This window comes from Lynx canadensis, chromosome D4, assembly GCF_007474595.2.
Source record: "Lynx canadensis isolate LIC74 chromosome D4, mLynCan4.pri.v2, whole genome shotgun sequence".
Classification (NCBI taxonomy): domain Eukaryota; kingdom Metazoa; phylum Chordata; class Mammalia; order Carnivora; family Felidae; genus Lynx; species Lynx canadensis.
Window position 1 is genome coordinate 5,961,296 of NC_044315.2, and position 21,307 is coordinate 5,982,602.

The window sequence follows — 21,307 nt, forward strand, 5'->3', positions numbered from 1 at the left end:
CACCGTCAGGCTCCCGGGTGGTACGTGGTAAAAACCGGGCTGATTCTGCCTTCAGAGAACTAAAGCACTGCCAACTGTTCTCTGCTAGGTCTTGGAAGAACGGCCTGAAGGAATGGTCACCGTGGCCATTGCTGCCCACCACCTGTCTGGTGAAGAGAAGAGGTCCTCCCAGCTGGATGCCCTGAAAGACAAGTTCCCAGACTGGACGTTTCCCTCAGCCTGGGTGTGCACGTACAGTCTCTTTGTGTTTTAATCTTCCGGACGGGCTCAAAGCACATGCCTGGCGGGATACCCCCCGTGACGTGCTTTCTCCCTGCGTCACGTGGGTATCTGTAATGTAAGTCCGTGATTTTTCATGAGCACGTGTTCAGATTGTAAGTCCGTGGTTTTTCAGAGCTTGGGGGCAGATGCTCTTCAGGGCCACGCACCTAGCGCTGTGGGTAGTGACGCATGGCCTTTTTGACACTTGAAGACGCCAGTTTTCTGGCACTTAAGCACATGTGGGTACTACCACTACACATGGAAGTCCTTTTCTGTGACCTTAAGGATTAAAGCCAACCAACCACTTCAGTAGTTCTCCCCTTAGAATCATGAAAGGTGTAGAGGGCACCGTGAGCCCGCTCACTGTTCACTAGACAAATGACGTTTCCAGTCGAAGCTGTGGAGGGTAGCTCGGATGCCGTTCCCCGGAGTGGTAACTCCCCTGCGATGGAACCAGGGGTACAGAAGGCGGTTCCGGCAGGGGCTGGGGACGGGCAGTGGGCTCCGGGGGCCCCGGCCCGTGCCCAGAGCTCTGCTTCCTCCCCACCTGCCGCGCAGCCCGGCCCCGAGGTGGGGAGCTGTGCCGTGCTGGGGACTCGAGACCATCGTTCTGATGCTTGTCTGAGGCTGCTCTCGAGGCCCAGGATACCCTGTTCCCCCCTCTCCACCTTGTCAGTCCGAGAGCAGCTGCAGTTCCTGCTGGGTTTTCGGAGGCTCTTCTGGTTCAGGACGTCGTGGGCGCAGTCACGCGTCTTCAGTTCTGTCCCCAGAGCACGCAGTTGCCGTGGCAGGAAGAGAGTGAGGTGAGGAGAGGCTGGGCATTTTATGAATCTTCTCTTCTCCAAGGTTCATGCTTCAGGGCATAATTGTATTGACGCACGGAGTCCTTAGTCGGTCCGGACAGATGCTCGGAGACTGTCCAGCGGAGCCGGCCTTGCTGGGCCTCGGGGCGGTGGCCCACGCCGGAGCGAGGCCACCGAACCTCCGGCCGCTGGGATTCGGGCCCTGCGTCACGGCAGGCCCAAGACCCAGAGGTACTTTTCGTTTAGAAGGCGGCTGCCGGCGGGTCCCCCCGGCTCCGTGGCTGTGGCACTGCAGGGATTTGGTCAGACGAGCGGTAACTTCTAGCTCTCCTTTTTCCCTGGAGATTAGCAAGCAGAGGCCGAAAAGACATTTTAAAGAAGAGCCCCGGTAAAACGAACAAAGCGTCCCTCCGCTCCTCCCGCACAGAGCACCCCACGTGTGCGTCGCAGGCCCGGTCACGCTGCTCCTACCCCTGCCGAGTCTGGTCTGTGACTCCCCGCGCCCTGACTGGGCACCCCCTCACGGCACTGCTGGCTGGCACGTGTGTGGCTCCCGGGCCTCGTCGAAGCCGCGCGTTAGTCTCAGTGCTGCGAGAACCTGGCTCCTGCCAGATTTCAAAATAGGGGCGGATTTTCTGTCCCCGTGGTTAATCTTAGATTACATGGAAAAAAACAAAATGCCGTATTGAGGAAGGACACTGTCACTTAACAATTCTTTTCTCTTTGGGAAGGAGGTTGGTTACTCCCTTTTGCCAATAATCATGATTCTCTTTTTGCCTTTAGGTTATTTTCCTTCGTAAACAGGATCTCTTGTTTTGGTTTTCAAGTCACTTGTCTCAGGGCACATTTAGTATTTGGGCAGATGGTTTTAGTGCCAGAAATGGTTAGGTACAGATGATACTCGTGGCTCTGTTCATAAGCACACTGTCTGGTCTGTCAGCGAGCGGCCTCTGAGATTAAAGAGCTTGTTTTCTTTGAGTATCTGACCATTCAAAACTCATTTCTGAAAGGGTCTTTCCAGATTCTAACCAACGCATTCTTTCCTGTACAATTTAAATGTAAGTAGCCCAGTACTGTACATTCAGTGAAAATGTGAAGAGTTGTGATTTTGAAGAAATGCTTAAAATTTACCTTGTGCCTGACCGATGAGCGACTGTTGCATGAAGTATTTGTTCCCACAGTTTAGCTGATATAAATGAGCATGAGAGGATTTCTAAGATGTTACCACTGAAGGGGCCATAGCCAGCTGATAACTCAGGAAGCTGCAGGGAGAATGTCTGTCTTCTCTTTTCACTGGTCGCTGACTTGAGATTAACTGTTGCCTTACATTACTGAAATAAACTTTTTAACAAACTAAGTATCTTTAACAGAAAAAACAGATCTTGATTGTTTTTCTGTGTCCCCATCGTTGAAGGGTTATTTCAAGTCTACAGGGCCTTTGAAAAGACCTAGATGGCTCACGTGGACAGGACAGTTATCCCTAAGGGGTCATGTGGGCAGAGAGTTCAACATGGAAATGTTTATTTAGCTTAGCATATTTTGTCAGTGAAATGCCGAGAAAATCGCTGAAGGATGTGGGGACGGGCAGAAGAAATGGTCTTTCAGCCAGTGGCCCACTGCTCACTCTCCTCTCCACCCAAGGAAAGGGCCCGGCCACTCCCCACAACAGAGCTCCCTGCGCAAGTTATGTGGCTTTCTCGGTGAACTCCCTTGGAAACAATGGGAGTATGCTTCCTCATCGTACACCTTGCCTCCTTTTAGGGCCAATAAAGCCAAAATGCATTTAGGCCTCTGTATGTCTGACTCTCTTTATTTAGAAAATGTCTTCGGTAACGTTGAAGTACATTAGTATAGATTTTTTTTTTGATACTACTACTTCCTTACTGACTTGTAAAAATAAAATTTCTTCCAGTTTGGCCCTATACCATGACCAAGTGGGATTTATCCAAGGAATGAAAAGTTGGCTTAACACCTGGAAAATCAAAGTACCACACCATGTGGTAGTTGTTCTTATTAATTCTATTGATATGATTACCTCAGTAGATACAAAGCTTAACACCTTTTCATGATAAAAACACTCAGCAAACAACTGACTGATTGTCTTTATCAGGGTGAGGAAGTTCACTTCTACAAAACACCGCTAACATCATCATGTGTGATGAAAGACAACCAGCATGTCCTCTACTGCCACTGAGTGTACTGAGGCTCCGGCCAGGGCGGTTTGGCAAGAGACATCTAGATTAGAAAGGACAAATTAAATCTGTTTCTAGGTACGGATGACATGATCTTAATAAATGAATTCATTCAGCAGTGTTGTAGGAATGTATCAATACACAGCTGTCAACTGACTTCTGTAACAAGAAAATTCTCTTGACAGTAGCAATAAGAGTCAAGTACCTAGTAATAAGCATAACAAAAGTACAAGATTTTTACACCGGATACTAAAACATTGAAGGAAATCCCACATTTGTGGATTGAAAGTTCTCCCAAATTGATCCACAAATTGAACACAATCCCAGCTCGTGTGTGTGCGCGTGTGCGCACACGCACAGAAATGGACAAGCTGATCCTAAAATTCATATGGAAATGCAACGACCCATAATAGTTCAAACAGTCTTGAAAAACTTTTAAGAGTCCCATATTCAAAACTTCCTACAAAGTAGGGACGGTAATCAAGACAGTGTGAACACATATCAATATAATACAATTGACCGTCCAGAAATGTCCCATGTGTTTATAGTCAAATGATTTTTGGCAATTCAGTGGGAAAAACATTTAAATGGTGCTGGGACAACTGAATATCCTATAAAAGAACCAAGTTAGATCCCTCACTTTATACCATACACAAAAAATTAACTCAAAATGGGTCAAAGATCTAAATGTAGGAGGTAAAACTGTAAATAGAATTTAAAAAACCAAAACAACAACAAAACTCTTAGACGAAAACATAGAAGCAACCAAAGAAAGAGTTGAGACTTCACCAAAATGAACAACTTTCATACTTCAAAGGACAGTGTCATGAAAGTGACAAGGTAAGCCTTTAGAATGCGAAAATACTTGCAAGTCATATCTGATCAAGGTCTAGTATCCGGAATGCATGAGGAACTCTTGCAAAGCCACAAAAAGATAAATGACCCAACTGTAAAATTGGCTAATAGCCACATGACGAGCCACCAGCCACCACGAACATGCACGTCTACGTCGTAATGACACCGCTTCCCACACAACTCGGATGGCTCAACCAAAGATACAACAACAAGTGATGATGGGAGAAACTGGAACCCACCCCCCCTGCCAGTGCAATGTAAAAAAATGGCACGGGCACTCTGGAATGTGGTTAAGATTTCCTCGGAGCATTAAAACCGGTTATGTGACCAAGCATTTTCACTCCCAGGGAAAACTGAAAACATACATCCACTTGGAAACCTCTATGTGAGCGTTCACAGTAGCCTCATTTGTGATAGTCACGAAGTGGTAACCACCCAGATACCTCAACTGACGAATGGACAGATACACTAGATGCATGAAGTGTAACACTGTTCAGCCTTAAAAAGGGATGAAGTCACAGATATGTGAAGATGGACCTTGAAAACATCCTGCAAAGTGAAAGAAGCCACACAGAAAAAGCCACATATTCTATGACTGCATATATACCAAATGTCTTCAGAGGAGGGAAATCGATAGAAACAAAGATTTAGGAAAACAGGGAAGTCAGAATCCCCTTTAATCCCACCTACTAGAGGCAGGTGGCCCATCTCCTCTACATTTACGCAATTTTGTTTGATGGAAGTCCTTTTTATTACATTTTGGACGTTTTCCATGTCCTCAACATGGATTTCTCTTCCAAACTTCTGCGGTCAGACATACAGGATGCTGCCAACTTTTGATGCTCCTATCCTAAATGATTCTGCATATAAATTTTTAACCTGTCTTGATTTGTAGTTATTTCATAAGGAAAATTTTATGGGGCGGAATTACATAATGAAAAGAATATTTCCGTGGCTTTTAATAAATACACATTTTGCTGTCAGCCTGAGTGATGAATAAACACAAGTGCGTGTAATGGTTTTATTGCCCTTTACCAAGTAAAAAAAAGTACACATTACAGAAGTAGCAGCAACTTTAATTACAAGCAAACGTTGACTCTACCCCCACCCAAATGACTTCTTGTTTTGGTATCAGCAAATAATTCAAACTTCAAATAGTTCTACTGAATACTGAAATTCATTGGTTAAAATTATGGCTTAAACATTGACATGTGAACCAAACAAGGCAAAATAAAAATATGAATTAAAAAAAAAAAAGTGAAGTCTATTACAAATTACCGAGAGAAGATTTCTGTAAACCTCCCAATTGTTCCACCATAGGGCCGTCCATTTCCTATTACATGGAAAAGCAAGTCTAGGAGACCAGATTCACTGGTGGTGTTCCCCACAGGAGTACAGTTCACTTACTGGTGCCCTGCTTGTAAGAGTGCAGGACGGACCCAGCAGCACATTCAAAGATTTGAGAGGATCACAGCTGTTTACAACGGTGAATCATTTTTATTGACCGCATATTCACACCAAACACAAAAATAATGCTAGTTCTCCTCCTAATGGACTAGGACAGGAGAAGAAATTTCAGGTTGGTTTCTTGCTGGGCTGCATGTACTCACATGGGAAACATTATTGTTCTATCCTAAGATTCAGGAAAGGTGGTTTAAAACAAAGGCTTAAATAAAGTAGCACCAGAAAGAGCAGGTACCATAATCACATATCCCACCCGTTCAGGAGTTTGGGGACGTGACGTTACTGCACTTGTAATGTAAAAAGAAAATGATAGTAAATTACCAAACTCAATAATTTAAAACACTCTGATGAACTTTGAACTAAGCAATTTCAAAATGCTTTTGAGTTTCCCTTCGAAGGAAACCTGGCCAGGACAACTGTATCCAGCCATTTACTTTAAAAAGCCAGGATAGAGGACCAAGTTTTATTTTTAAACTGTAATTGCACTATGAGAAAGGAGGCTGTTTTACATAGTGGTATGAATTTGGTCCACATCAAATACATCGTTATTACAAAAATAAACAAGTTTGTTTTTGTAAAAAATAACATTGCATTCCTTTGTTCAAATTGCACAGTACAAACAAGCTATCTAAATTAATACTGACAGAAGGTAACCGGAAGTACATACCGTGGATATGCGTTTAGTCTGAAGCAATTAGGAGTATGCAGGTAGGTTTTCATAATGTATGAAAACTAACATTTAAGTCCTATCTAGAAATACATAAAATATTTTAGAAGTTACAATGAAGAATGCATTGTTCACATAGTAATTTTTAGTAGCCGTGATAATACAGGATTCAGCAGTCTATTTACATGAAAGTCCCATTTTTATTCAATTTACAAAAGCAATAAATAAGAAACTACATTAATTTGCACAAAACCTGTTTGATTTCATGATCAGTGTGACCGTTTCCGTTACTGTATGACCAAGCCGATAAACCTGTTCTCTTCTCTGAAGACTGCTCAGATTTGGAAAGAAAAGCAAGTCTTGTCTCTCTTCCAAGAGTGAGAATAGCCATGCAGAATCCAGCATAAAACCTTACAGATTATAATATAAGCCCTAAAAATATGAACAGTGCCTCTGAGTATATTTACACAAGAGTATTCACAAAAAGATACAGTTCTCGGATACAAAATAGTTCAGTGGTATCTAACAGCATAATTGATAAGAACCCCCCCCCCCCCCCAGACCTCTGCCCACACGGACTGGCAGGAATCAAGCTTGCTAAGAGAGCAGGCACACAGCTTCCATCAATTCAGGACTGGGACTGAATGGGCTACAAAAGGCCAAGGAGCACGACCCTGTCACAACAGCCACACGGTGTGCCATGGCAGGTGTCCATTCAGGAGGCCCGATGACGGAGCCCAGTGTTCTCCATCCGAAGGGGCACACAGGTAGCTCAAGTACCTGATGAGCTACAGCAAGCACCTTAGCATTTAATTTTAAAAAGCAGTCTGGACACACGCTGAACCAGAAAACACGTAAGAAGCTGTTAAGTAGTGAAAAAGTAGGCTCGTCTAGGGCAAAACAATCCCAAGGTTTAGGAGCTACCATTCTTTACGAATAAAATCAAAATATTCTCATGTACAACTGTACAGTGCTCTTTATTACTTTCCACCGCAGCTTAAAAAATTTTATGAAAAATGATTCGATATCACATTTTTATGGAGTCAGATTTCTTAGAAGAGAAAGAGTTAAAGTTCAGTAATACCTTACCAGAGTTCTCTGAGTTCTCTCCCTGGTTAAATCGTCCAGCTAGGCCAGTTTCCTCAGTTGCACATGTCGCTGCAAGTTAACACTGCCCGTGGTGATGGCACGCCGCTGCCGTTAGGACACAGAACAGTCGTAAGTCCCGTCTTGAAAGGATTCCTCCTCCTCTGCTCGGGCTGCGTCCTCCTCGTTCCTGCCGACCAGACCGCTGCCTCCAACCTCGCCCTGGGGGAGGCTTCCATGGCCCGAGGGGCCCCGGCTTTCCTCTGCCCGGGGCCCAGTGTGTTCAGGAGTCTTACCCGCAGTTATTGGCTGGAAGGCTTCAGGCTGGACCTGCTCCTCTGTCAGCTCACTGAACTTCTGTACTTGTGGCTTAATGATGTTTAAGAATGGCTTATATCCAGGACTAGGTAGAGAGAAAAGAAAATTAGCTCTCTACTGCCACATTGGAAATGCTCCATGGAATGTTCTGGATAAACTCCTAAATGCTGAAACTGAGGTCAATGCTAGATGTTGCATGGAGGGGGAGGAGGCACAGGGTAGGAAATGATGCCGCCCCTCCTTGGGTGTCCTGGCACGGGGGGGGGGGGGGGGGGGGGGGGGCAGCCTTTAGTGTGTGTGTCTTACAGCTCTGAGCTCGAGGAGCAAGGACTAACATTCTCCAGTAGTAGCATAATTCAAAAATCCTATTCCACAGGGCGCCTGGGTGGCTCAGTGGTTAAGCATCTGACTCTTGGTTTAGGCTCAGGTCATGATCTCACGGTTGGGGAGTTCAAGCTCCACAGGGGGCTCTGTCCTGGCAGCGTGAAGCCTGCTTGGGATTCATTCTCTCTGTCTCCCCCACTTGGGCTCACTCCCTCTCAAAATAAAAAACAAACTTAAAAAAAAAAAATCCTATTCCACAGTGTAAGGACCAACAGAGTTTCAGACTTGAAAAAGAACCTTCACAGGGTACATCTAATCTTAGTGAACTTGGCAACTAAGAAACAAACTAGCTCCAAGTAAGGGAAACCCCAAATCCACACCTAGCTGGTTATAAAGGACTACAAGCCAAAGCTCTTAGCTTCTAACCACTAACTCTTAACTTGGGCTTGCTGGTCACTGCTATGGCTGTTAAATGCACACACTCCTCTTTTCCGCAGATGCTTAGAGGTTATTACCTGCAGTTCTACAGAACCACAGATCTCATGTTCCAGCCTAACTCTGAGACCACCTGTGCCATGCCGCTCCGCACTCACACACATGGCTGGGTAGAGAATGGTGACTACAGAAGACCGCTTGAGAAGTGAACGTGTGGGGGCACCTGGGTGGCTCAGTCCGTTAAGGGTCTGACTTCGGCTCAGGTCATGATCTCACAGCTCATGGGTTCCAGCCCTGCATCAGGCTGTCAGCACAGAGCCTAGAGCCTGCTTTGAAGTCTCCGTTTCTCCCTCTCTCTGGCCCTCCCCCGCTGGCACTCTCTCTCCCTCTCAAAATTAACTAAGGGGCACCTGGGTGGCTCGGTCGGTTAAGCATCCGACTTTGGCTCAGGTCACGATCTCACGGTTCGTGGGTTCGAGCCCCGTGTCGGGCTCTGTGCTGACAGCTCAGAGCCTGGAGCTTGCTTTGGATTCTGTGTCTCCCTCTCTCTCTGTCCCTCCCTTGGCGCGTTCTCTCTCTCAACATACACACACATAAAAAAAAGTGAACAGAAATGAATGTGTGAAAGCACTTTTATTTCTACCAACCTAAAAATCTCCAAATAAATGCAGCAGAACTAAACCTTACTCGGAAGGGGCAGGGCCCACCCCAGGACAGCAGAGGTAACAAGCCTAAGGAGCCCCACACTTACCAATCCGTAGAGGCCCATCGATCCACCGCATGTAGCCCTGTCTTTATGTTCTGCAACATCTCTCCATCCACCTCCGAAGACTGGATGAGCAGCAGGATCTGGCTGATTACTGAGGATTCTCGGAGAATCAGGCCTATGACGATGCACCAGTCTAGACACCCTGCCTCCATGAACATGTGCAGCAAGTACCTATGCATGAGAGGAAACACAGAGATCGACACTAAGAAGCCGCAGATGGAGACGGGAATCGTCATCGGGAACGGAGCCCCTGTACGCTATATGCCCAAACACGCTGAGCAGGCGTTCTGGGCTTCTGAAAAACTGCGAAACTCACCGAAGCTGGACCTGGGATTTATGAGGCCCCTTACTGGCCAACTCCATGGAGATGTGCTCCAGCTCCGACTGAGTTAAACTGAGTGTGGAGAAGTTTTCATCCACCATTGTCCAGTCTCCGTCCACCATGGAGCTACTTTCCGTCAAATCTGTGGCTGAACCAATACTGCATTCATCACCTGATGAGAAAGGACCGAAAGTTACGAACTGGCTTCATGAAGAAAATGTTCAATTTGAAATATCAGCAGTTCCTCACATGTGGATTTCTGCTCGGAATTCTCAAAGCCAAACATTAAATCCACTGCTAAAACTCCCATGTTATGTTAACAGTAGTAGATACTTAAAAAAAAAAAAAAAAAAAAAAAAAAAAAAAATTCATTAGAGAGAGACCCAGGCACAGAGAAACACAACCGCCACCTGTGAAGTAGTCTTGCCTGCCTCCAAAACCAATCGAGCCAGAATCTGATCGGTCTTTAGATACAATTATTAATTTACAAAAAATACAGAGGAGAGGGTCGAGCAATGAAGAAGCAATCACCAAAGTCCACATTTTGAGAAAATCCACAGAAGCAAGTTTCGTCAATGAAAATACTGCAAAGGGTTTAAAAAAAAAAAAAAAAAAAAAAAAAGGATGGGGAGAGAACAATCAGTTTTTAAAAGAGTTGAAAACTTAATCACAATGTCTGACCCTGTCACCTGGATCTTGGTCCTAACCGTAAAAATATTTATGACATTAGGAAACAACTGGAATTTAAATACTTACTGGACATTTGACGGTTTTAAGGAATTACTGTTAAATTGTAAGAGGAATGATAATGGCATTATGGGTTTGTTTTTTTAAAGATTCCTTTTAAAGGTACATACTGAAATATCCAAAGATAAAAAATGGCACGTCTTGGATTTGGTTCAATAATACAGGAAAGGGAAAGCGGATCAAACAAATCTGGTCATGAATTAATAACAGAAGCTGGGTAACAGACACATGGCAGTGGGGAGGCCAAGGCTCCATTATACTATTATCTCCAATTTTTAAATTTGAAATGATCTCTTTAAAAACTTTTCTTAAAAAAGCAGTGACACTACCTCATGTCCCCATTTTAAAAAAAGGCCCAGAAAATAAAATCGTTGGCAAGGATGTCAAGAAATTGGAATGCTTTAAAAAAGCAAGCAAGCAAGCAAGCATTGGTAGACAAAAAAATTGGAATGCTTTGTCAATGCTGGCGGGTCGACAGTTGCTCAAAAGCTCAAGAGTAGTAACCCTGGGACCTGGCACCCCACTCTGGCCCAGAAGAACTGAGAGCCGTATCTTGAAGAGCCAGTGCACGCTCACGTCCGCTGCGGCCTTGTTCACAGGAACCATGAAGTCAGAGCAGCCCCGTGCCCAGCACAGGGTAGATGGACGGATAAACAGGGTGTGATGGTCTACACACGCTGCCACAGGCGTGAACTCAGAATGTCAGACAAAGTGCACTAAGCCTGAGTCACAGAAAGACAGAAGCCGTACGATTCCACTCACAAGAGGCATCTCAAGTAGTCAGATTCCTAGAGACACCACAGTGGTCGCTGCCAGCACCGGGGAGGGGTCACTGGGGACCCATGTTAGCCGGGAAGAGCGAGCGAGCTCTGGAGGTTGGCTGCACAACCATGTGAATGTACCCGACGCTACTGAAGTTTACACATGAAAACGGTGGAGACGGAACATACTGTGTGTATCTTCCACAATTTAAACAAAAGGAACGGCAGCCACAAGCTTCTCCACAAAAGCAGGTTCATGAAACAGTGAGGACAGACTGAAAATCAAACACCGGGCAAATGCTTGGCCATTAAGAAAACCGCCAACACTCAGACCACCTCCTAGTCACACACCCCTGTAACTCTAAACCCAACAACGTGAGTCATTTTAAAACTTTTTCAACTTTCGACCCCCCCAGTATGGATGCCCGCACTCAGTTTCTGGTGAAGGGCCAGATTATTAGGCTCTGAAGACTAGGAGGAAAAATTAACACTATTACATTAACACTCGCAAGAGAACAAGAAAATTTCCACAAATTTTATCAGTAAAATAAAAATTAGAAGATAACGGACTACAATTCTGTATGACCCATGGCTACTTATGACAAGAATGGTATTCCTTACATCAGCGTAACAGTCTGCTTACTTCAAGTTCAAGCTTAGTGTTTGTTTCATCAAAATCAAGTGCCAAGTTTCATGTTATCAGCGCTAACTTGGAATGACAGTTTACCTGCGTTATCCATCTAAAATACAGCAAAGGATAGTTAAGGCCAGTGGGCCTTGTTCTAGTAACTATCCCCTCTCTAGCAGATTCTCATGACTGACCCTCAAGGACCTATAATGAAGGAGTAAGGCTCTATTTTGGGCCCTAAAGCACAAAAACCTTCCCAGGAAAGTGAAGAGCTGAGACTTAAAATGACATGTACCTTTAGTAGATAAAGGTGACAGGAAGGCGTCTTGCATTTGTGGTCCATGGGATGAGGCCGTGTCTATCTCATGGTGGGCGGGGCCGATGCTGCCGAGCCAGCTCTGACTTCGCTGTACAGTAGAGACCCCAGCGTCCATCTCGAGGTTTAGAAAAGGGTCCACTGACTGAGACTTCAGCAGCTGCTCTCCTGCCGCAAGGCAGGCCCCAAAACGAGAAAGTGGCAATTCGAGATGCACGCAGTAACATTTCCAATTGAGTTATTTCAGCTTCTCTTCCCCCCTACTCCCAAACACTGAAAGGTCAAAGGTAATTACTGTCCTACACTCATCACCCCCACGAACCTGGGACGGGGACCAAAGGGACGGGGACCAAAGGGACGGATTGACTAGGTAATGCCGTCTGACAGTCTCCCTCACTTGCGGCTCTTACCAGCACTAAACAGGATTTATTCTGTTCATCTTTTAAGTGATTTTCCTTGGTTCTTAAAATGAGATGAAGTTTCCAAATGCCTTAATAAAAGGTTTTTGTTTGGATTTTCATGAGTAATAATGATTTAGAACAGTTTTCTTTAAAAGACCTGAACTCCTGCTTCAGATTCTGGGTCTCTCTCTGCCCCTCCCCTGCTTGCACTCACTCACTCTCTCAAAAATAAACAAAACAGTAAAAAAATAAAATAAAAATTAAAAAAAGGGGGGGGGGGCACCTGGGTGGCTCAGTCAGTTAAGCGTCTGACTTCGGCTCAGGTCATGATCTCGCAGTTCGGGATTTCGAGCCCCACCTCAGGCTCTGTGCTCACAGCTCAGAGCCTAGAGCCTGCTTCATATTCTGTGTCTCCTTGTCTCTCTCTGCCCCTCCCCAACTCGCGCGTGTGCACACGCACTTTTTTTCTTCTCTCCCTCCCTCAAAAATAAACATACATTATCTTTTAATTTTTCTTTCACCAAAACAGTTCCACTTTGTCTTCCCCTAGATTAGACAACAGCCCAAGTCTTCAAAGATGCATTTTTACCACTTCTCTGGAACGTCCTACCAGATAAATCACAATTCGGCTTTTCAGGTCCGTGACTAACCCATTCCATAACTTCCCACAATCAGGTAAGTGTGGTAGCAGTTATATTCAGCCAGTTTTCAACTTGTTGATAATCTGTTAACAGTGGCTGGATTTACAAATTAAACTTCAAGGTCACAAGACTTAGAGACCTAGTTCTACTTTATTTACACCCCTGGTCAAATGGAGGATGTTCCAATGATGTGCAAAAAGTTGGTTTTATCTGTTCCTGAGTTTAGGAATGAAAAGACTTCCGAGAATAGCGACTAAACAAAATGTCCAAATACTTGCAGCGAAATACAACTCTTGTCCAAGTGACACGAGCTTGCGTTACCTGCTCGGTATTTTCCATTCTTGAAAGGAGAGCTGACAGAAGAGGCTGGGGTGATGGGAAGTGGCCACAGGAAGTCTTTGTGGAGCCTCTTCAGGGCCAGCACAAAGTTGTCCACCCGCGCGGCTCGGGTGCGCTCCTTGCACAGCCAACTGATGAGTTCAAAGCCCAGCTGGGCTGCAAAGCAGCCGAGGTCCTTCAGCCGAACTTCTTCTAAGAGACGCCGGGCGTGTCTCCAGAGCATCATATCAATGTACATGTTCTCAGCACAGTCACTGTCTCTGCTCCATCTGTAAGTGGGAAGACGAGAAACCTGCAGAAAAACCATCCCTGGAGGGCTCCGCGTAGTTCTATGCGGTAGGAACGATCATGCGGAGAGGGAGGGAGGGATCCAGATCTAAGTGACTGACTGAGGATAAAGGACCACGGCTTTCCTGCACGTGATACAAGCTGCCGAACGTACGTGGAACACAGCAGACTTTTAAAACATACTTGTAGAATGAAGTATGGAATAGGAAAAAGAGGAGACAGACACAGCCAAACCAGGAGGAGGGTGGTGACTGGTTGAAGGAAAGAAAGAGAGCAAATAATGCTGTAGTCGAAGAGACCAATGAAAAGAGGCAAGGAGATCAGACCAAAGAGACTGAGGAGACGCAAGGCGCCGTGAAGTCTCTCCAGGGGAACGGGAGATAAGCAGACACATAAACATACAACCGATGTTTAAAACTTTGCAGCTTGGCTGTATGCAGTTCTACTCACATGGGCCGATGTGGGATGATCGGTTTGGTAACTGGGTAATGTGGTATCTTCATGAGAGGCAGCACTGGAAGACTCTAGATTCAGATCTGGGCTCTACCTCTCAGTTAGTTGTGTGAACATAACCAAGTTTACAGTCTGGGCCTCTGTTTCTTCACCTCTACAACGTGTGTTAGCAACAGTGTCCACCCTTACAGGTTGTAAGGATGAAAAGACACACGCACGTAGATGCTTAGAACCAGGCACATACTGGGCACTTAATATGTATTAGCCAGTAATTATGTTCAGGGTATGGCTGAGAAGCTGCTGTTCACCTGGCAACTGTTTAGAGTATCCTGTGGTTGCATTTTACTTGGACATAGCCCATGACTGTGTGTGTATATGTTGGGAGTAAGGGTGGCATAAATGGCCGTGACAGGAAAAAGTAGTAAAATATCATGATAAAAAATGTTCAGCCAGTTCTCACTACGTGTCAGGCACTGTAGTAACCATAAAAACAATATAAAAGCAAAGACTAGGGAAGAGAAAAGAGCAGAGAATGTGGAACAACAGAGGAAGGAACACAGGCACCTCCTCACAAACAGGAGGAAATTCTATTTTATAACGTTCAGTGTGAGTTCACAGTTACCTCTCAGGAGACAGTAACCCATCTCTGTGTGATGTAGGTTTCTGTCTTCAGGATACACTTCCCCTTGGCTCTCCCACTGTTTAATGACTTCTCCAATCAAAAGAGTCACAGAAGAGTCAAGTAAATTGGGACTAAATTTTTATTTTTTCAGCATGAGGTACAGTTGGAAAGAAAGGTAAAAGTATTGACTGTAAGAAGGCTTTCTGACTATGTGCAGATTTAATTACCTTCCTTTTTATTCTGGTCCTCTATTATCAGGGTAATTGAAAGTTGCCTGCATTCAGAATGGGGACACAGGACCTCCTCTAGGACAAGGAACAGAAACTGTACAGAAAGTAATGAAGTGAAATACGGCGGAAGGAAGAAGGGAGGCCTTCTGTGTGGTCTTCAAGCCTTTCACAAATGGAAGAAGGAACTGCATTTGGATCAAACAGTTGTTTTCATAAGATCCAATTTACAAACGCCCTGAAATGCAATGTGCCACAGAATGCCCTAACAGCAACGACAGCTCATGATTCTTTTACCTTTTCCCAGAAGGGCCGGATGGCATACTCAGTGTTTTCTGTAAGCTGAATTTACTAGCAGGAACATTCTCAGCTGACTGGGACAAACTGATGCTTCGATTCCTGAAGAACTCAAATCCACCACTTGAACTGGGTTCCTGTGATCATACACGATGTGCAGTGCAGTTAGAGAAAGGTGCCATGGAGGTGTGTGGTCTAGAGAAGCTGTGCAATTCTGCAACCGACCTGAGCTGTAGGTGTGGATGGAGGGGTCTCAGATTCTCCAGAGCCAATGGCTTTAAGGAATCGAATCATGTGTCGACATAGGTCCCACTTGCCTTGTTCCAGGGCTGTGTTGAACAGAAGGGTAGCATGTTGCCTACTTACTGCCGGAACTTCCATATTCTACAAAAACAACCAAAGACAAGCATTCCTTTTGTACGGCAAATTGTTTGGGAAGTAGGAGCAACTCTTCATCTCCACCGTTTCTGAACCAGAGAAGGAATGCAGCCACAATGCTGTAGGGGAATGTTTAACAGTAACAAGAAAGGGACCAACATAAAGGACGATGCAGGGAAAAGCGAGGCAAGCACTCGGCTGGTGTACTATAAATATGATGTTCTAACTCCCGCTATATTCCAGATACCTCACATAAACCTGACCCACATCCTCTCTTCCCTGGTTCCTACTGACTCCGCCAAGTACTTACACCATTCCTATCTTACGGATGAGGAAACAGGGTTTAGGAACTTAACGACCAGCCGAAAAGCAACAACACAAATCTAGCTTTGCCTGAGTCCAAAAAACTCAGGTCCACCTCTTGTGGCAGGTTGTGGAGGATGTGACAAAAGTGCTCGTGGCTCCGGGCAACGGTCTGTAGTTCTGCTGCACAGTGGGCCTCAGTAATTCTCTCACAGGTGTAACCTCACCGTCTACCTTGGCCTTCAGGGAAAGGCTAATCTGACTGTAATTATTATCTGACAACCCACAAAAATGCTGGAACTGGGAGAGAAAAAGTTTCCAATTCCATTGTTCGGGAGGTCACTGAAAGTCTAAGGGGTGACCTAAAACAAAAAACAGCTGCATCTATTTTGTTTCTCTTTTTAACATTCTGTGGCTTTTTTTAGGCTAGGCAAGGAATCACAGAATTTAAGGGCCATCCAGCTTCCGCTGGACTGTTTCCTCTGGTTCCGATCAGTGCTCGTGAAGTAAATAAGCACACAAGAAATGTGCTCCAGGCAGAGTTTAGAACAAGTTTATGATTAGCTTCTCAGATCGATGAAAGTGCAGCCTGTCAAATGCGTATGACACTGATAAGAACAACAACTACGAAGCCCTTTTGTCAAACACACAGTGGAACCAATTTTCAGGAGTCTCAAAGAAGTCCTTCATTTGAGAAGAACCGTGTGCTGCGAGGGTAATTACTGTGGCCGGCCCGAGTCTTCTCAGCTTGCTCTGGGGAGCCCAGCACAGGTGCTCTGCCAGGACCCACATTGCAGCCACAGTCCCGCTCGGCAATTCCGCATGTGAGGAAACACGATGAGCCTGCAGGAGGCTCAAAGAGCTCCAATTAGCCGATACTAGCCCAAACCTGCTAATATTATTTTTTTTTTTTTATTTTTTTTTTTAACGTTTATTTATTTTTGGGACAGAGAGAGACAGAGCATGAACGGGGGAGGGGCAGAGAGAGAGGGAGACACAGAATCGGAAACAGGCTCCAGGCTCCGAGCTGTCAGCACAGAGCCCGACGCGGGGCTCGAACTCACGGACCGCGAGATCGTGACCTGAGCCGAAGTCGGCCGCCCAACCGACTGAGCCACCCAGGCGCCCCAAACCTGCTAATATTAAAGATAACTCTTTATTGTTACGTTTCCTATGTAACAGATGTTGTTGTATGTATCATACTATATATATGTAGTATATACTACTACATTGTCTATATAATAATACACAATATTATTCAAAATAGTACCATAAACTCAATCGGTTTCAGGCCTACTTATGGACAAACAGGATTTTTAAAAAATCTTGCAGGGGCACCTGGGTGGCTCAGTTGGTTAAGCATCCGGCTCTTGGTTTCAGCTCAGGTCGTGATTTCACAATTTGTGGGTTCAAGCTCCGAGTGGGGCTCTGTGCTGGCAGCACAGGTCCAGCTCGGGATTCTCTCTCTCCCTCTCTCTCTGCCCCACTTCTGCCTGCACTCTCTCAAAATAAAGAAACTTAAAAAAAAATCCTTGAAGCATTACTTCATGATATTCAAAAAAGTTTTCTGGGGCGCCTGGGTGGCTCAGTCGGGTGAGCGTCTGACTTCGGCTCAGGTCATGACCTCACAGTCTGCGAGTTCGAGCCCTGCATCAGGCTCTGTGCCAACAGCTCGGAGCCTGGAGCCTGCTTCAGATTCCACGTCTCCCTCTCTCTCTGCCCCTCCTCTGCTCGCGCCGCTCTCAAAAATAAAATAAAAACATTAAAAAAAAATTCAAAAAAGTTTTCTGACCTCATTTGAGAAGATTAAGTTCTTCAAAAAGAAGATATAAAATGAACAGAGAACCAGACTGTGTCAGTCCCTTTAACGCAAACAGTGTCGACACAGGATATTTCTTTTTTCTCTCTCCTGAGTTTAAGCTCATTAAGTCTTGTACCTTTATGAGAAGAGAAGTGTTACCTGTAAGATAATAAGGTAAGAGGCAGCTGTGTCCAAGTCCTGAGCCATCAAGCATTCCTCAAACAAGTCCTTGGGGTTTCCAACGGCTGCAAAAAGGTAATTCCACAGGGCATATTCAGTCTTCCTGGCACAATGAACAACCGTCTGCAGGAAGAGGGGGAACTCGGTGATGAATTTTGCCACAGTGGGAAGCAGAGGGTCGGGAATGGGTTCCCGTGAGGTAGCTTCTTCCTCCAGCACTTCGTGGAGCATGAGCTCCAGCACGTGAGGGAAGTAAGGTAATGCAGCGCAGGACTGGGCCAAGAGCAAGGCCTGCTCCCCAAGGTTCCTGACCAGCAGCTGACGCAGAATGTGGTGGAGGTAGATCTGGGAGGTCCTCTCCACGACACAGTAAGGGAAGAGCACCTCCAGCTGTTCCCGAGCACTGTTCCGCGTGTACAAAGAATCATAGAGCAAAGTGTCATTGACAGCACCAAGGACTAACGCGTCTTCAAACAGAACAGCCAGGGGGTAAATATTGATGTGGAAAGGCAGCATGATCCGCTGGGACAAGAAGGAATGGGGCTTGCGGTGATCCCTGGGGAAGAGAGGGAGCCAAACTTTCATCCCTGCACCTCCACAGCTCAGCCACAGGGCCTCCAGAAGGTGACGCTTTTGTTTATTTGCTCGGCACGTGGTCCAGACATTTTCAACGGACTGGGCCAGTACAACGGGAGGACAGAATGGCAGCTGCAAAAGCAAAGACCAGAATCAATTGTCTTCCTACTAAATCTGCACATTCTGAAGTTCCTAGGTGCCAGTTTCTGAAGTCTTTCAAAATGACAGCACAACTTCTTTTGGGAAAATTAGGGGACTCTATCTAGAATTAGAGTTAATGAAGGTACCTTCCTTTCTTTCAAAGTATGTGTATTTAAATCTAAAAACAAGACAAAACCCAAAGACCCCACAAACTTCATCAATTTATCCTACTTTCCCATTAGAATTAGCAAATAATAATGCCTAAGCATTACCATTGGGAGCATGGAACATATAACTGTTGCAAAACGTTCTTATTTACCCTTCACAAACAGTCTTCTACCTAGAAAGTTAAAGGCTGGTATTACACGTCTTCCAGTTTCCAAGTCACAAGACTATACTCTCCTCTTATTTTATCCCTTCATCCTTAATGTTCTAAATGACTTTCATTTTACTCACAAGCTTCCTTTGGTTAGGGTGACTGTCCTTCTCCCGGATCTGAGGCCCCGATCTGTCCCTCTGCATCATGATGAGCTGTCCTGCGAGATTTAGCATAATGCTCTCTGCATCGCGAGCCTGAAAGAAAAACTGAAGCCATGCTAATCCGTAGGTCTGCAGCATCCCCCACCCCCCCAATCTATACGGTTTACAGGTGAAACCACCAACAGTGCTTACGGAGTGTGCACCGTGCAGAGCAGTTCTGCTGGGCAATGTGGAGAACAGGCTGCTCTCGGGCCAGGGTATAACTGACCACACTGCAATTCAGGAACAGTACAAAATGAATGTAAAACTGAGGGCAGAGCTGAATTATCCTGATAAAATGAGGAGAATTTCACAAGCTCATAAATGTGAGAGACCTTTCAGTGACCTCGCTGGCACAGCCACAGAAGGCTTACAGGGGGAAACGGGCTTGAAGGGTGAGGAGGACACCCGGGAGAAAGGGAAGGGGCTGGTTCTCCAGATGAAGAACATCACGTGAATGACACCGAGACAGAACATTTCTTTTGGGAAAATGAGAACAATCTGACTAGATTAGGAATATTATGGGAAAAACATAAAAGAGACCTTCAAGGAGGGCTTGGAAAGCCAGGTTTAAAAAAGAAGGCGGAAAATAAGCCACTACTTATGATTCTTAAGTAAGAGAGTTATTAAAAATTCTGAGTTATCCATTATCCAGGGGCACCTGGGCGGCTCAGTCGGTGAAGCATATGACTCTTGATTTCGACTCAGGTCATGATCTCACAGTTTGTGGGTTCAAGCCCTATGTCAGGCTCCGTGCTGACAGTGCAGAGCCTGCTTGGGATTCTCGCTCTCTCCCTCCCTCTCTGCCCCTCCCCTGCTCATATTCCCTCGTTCAAAATAAACGTAAAAAAATTCTGAGGTACTGGCAGACATCATGGGTGTTAACTTCAGGAGTGAATGAAACAGTCTGCCTTTTCATTATGGAACATTTCAATCGAATCCTAAAGTAGGACTCCCCATTAAAAACCCTCTCACCTGGCTGAAGGTTGAAAAGCATTGTTTTACAGCGAAATCTCAGATATCAAGATGTTTTCACTTGTAAAGACGAAGAGCATTTTAGTATTTTGATTTACCAAACCTCCCCCCCCCCCCCCCGGTCAAAAAAAAACAAAACAAAAACTCACAGACACCACAGATATGAAAGGCAGGAAAAGAGAGAACTGAATCAAAGAGGATTTCAGGCTGTCACACCTAGGGGAGGTGCCAGGTACCACTGACAAGTTACAAGGAGAAGGTAATAAGGAAGGGAAAATTGAACGGTTTAATTTCATCGCTCGTTAAATAAACGTGAAAGAACCTGAAGACTTGCAAGTAAAAGTGCGGTCAGAGAGGAACGGAGTTCAGAGCAGCACGCCAGAACCACAGTGAGCTGGTGAAGTGAAGGAAGCGGACGAGCTTCCTCAAGCGAAGGATGCAGGACTGGAAAGCAGCCGGTGGCCAGAAGGGACAGAGGAGCACAGCGTGACACACAGCAGAGAAGGGAAGAATTTTAGGAAGGAACGGGTGGGACTGCATCCCAGCTTGAGGCCTGCCAACAGGATGAATTTAAGCTGTCGTTATTATTTAGGGTCCAGTCAGAAAAACAGCACAGACACCCTACGTATGCTATTGCAAAGCAGTTACTCCAAACGCTCTTTTGTACTGGCTTTCCGACACTACAGGGACTGTGTATAAGAAATGGCAAGACGGTCCAGGAGATTCATGGGTTTTGTCATTCACTTTTTCTTCAGACTGTGTCCAGGTAGAAAATAAATGTAATAAGAACTGTTATTGGGACGCATAATTCAACTGGTTCAGCCAATTAAGCATCCGACTTCGGCTCAGGTCATGATCTTGCTACACTATTCATGGGTTCCGGCCCCACATCGGGCTCCGCTGACAGCTCAGAGCCTGGAGCCTGCTTCAGATTCTGTCTCCCTCTCTCTCCCTGCCCCTCCCCTGCTCTCTCAAAAATAAAAATAAAACATTTAAAAGAAAAGAAATGCTGTTAATTTACAGAAAAGTAGAAGTTAAAAAAATAAAAAGACAGTATCTCCAAACAAGTGCTACAAAGACTGAGAACTTTACTCGGAAAGAAGTTGTGGTTCTCAATTTAGCACAGAAAGACATGAAAACTAAAAACTGGATTAGCTTTCCATAACACATGAGAAACAACATATAGCATGGAGGTAGGAGAAGGAAAAATGGAAATTA

The 21,307-nt window shown here is 45.3% G+C and overlaps 2 protein-coding genes across 7 annotated transcripts in view; one reads left to right on the forward strand and one right to left on the reverse strand.

Moving 5' to 3' along the window:
- The window catches only part of ERMP1 (endoplasmic reticulum metallopeptidase 1), a 44,625-nt gene extending 41,774 nt beyond the window's left edge, over nucleotides 1-2,851 (forward strand). The window contains exons 15-16 of one of the 2 annotated variants that reach the window (XR_003964262.1): nucleotides 89-337; nucleotides 1,108-2,851. Coding sequence is in view for 1 of the 2 variants with exons in the window: in XM_030293889.1 (XP_030149749.1) it covers nucleotides 89-253 (165 nt within the window). In the remaining variant the exon portion in view is untranslated. Of the gene's footprint in view, nucleotides 1-88 lie in introns of both variants that reach the window. The other variant, XM_030293889.1, reaches the window with a different exon arrangement.
- A 2,250-nt stretch (nucleotides 2,852-5,101) lies between these two features.
- Nucleotides 5,102-21,307, reverse strand: part of RIC1 (RIC1 homolog, RAB6A GEF complex partner 1) — a 147,031-nt gene continuing 130,825 nt past the window's right edge. For 2 of the 5 annotated variants that reach the window (XM_030293886.1, XM_030293885.1), the window contains exons 18-26: nucleotides 19,052-19,180; nucleotides 17,858-18,586; nucleotides 15,442-15,600; nucleotides 15,217-15,353; nucleotides 13,312-13,598; nucleotides 11,928-12,116; nucleotides 9,491-9,668; nucleotides 9,157-9,345; nucleotides 5,102-7,731 (exon numbers count right to left, since the gene is read on the reverse strand). In XM_030293886.1, coding sequence (XP_030149746.1) covers nucleotides 7,443-7,731; nucleotides 9,157-9,345; nucleotides 9,491-9,668; nucleotides 11,928-12,116; nucleotides 13,312-13,598; nucleotides 15,217-15,353; nucleotides 15,442-15,600; nucleotides 17,858-18,586; nucleotides 19,052-19,180 — 2,286 coding nt within the window. In that variant the 3' untranslated portion in view covers nucleotides 5,102-7,442. The remainder of the gene's footprint in view (nucleotides 7,732-9,156; nucleotides 9,346-9,490; nucleotides 9,669-11,927; nucleotides 12,117-13,311; nucleotides 13,599-15,216; nucleotides 15,354-15,441; nucleotides 15,601-17,857; nucleotides 18,587-19,051; nucleotides 19,181-21,307) is intronic. The other 3 variants (XR_003964260.1, XM_030293888.1, XM_030293887.1) reach the window with 3 other exon arrangements.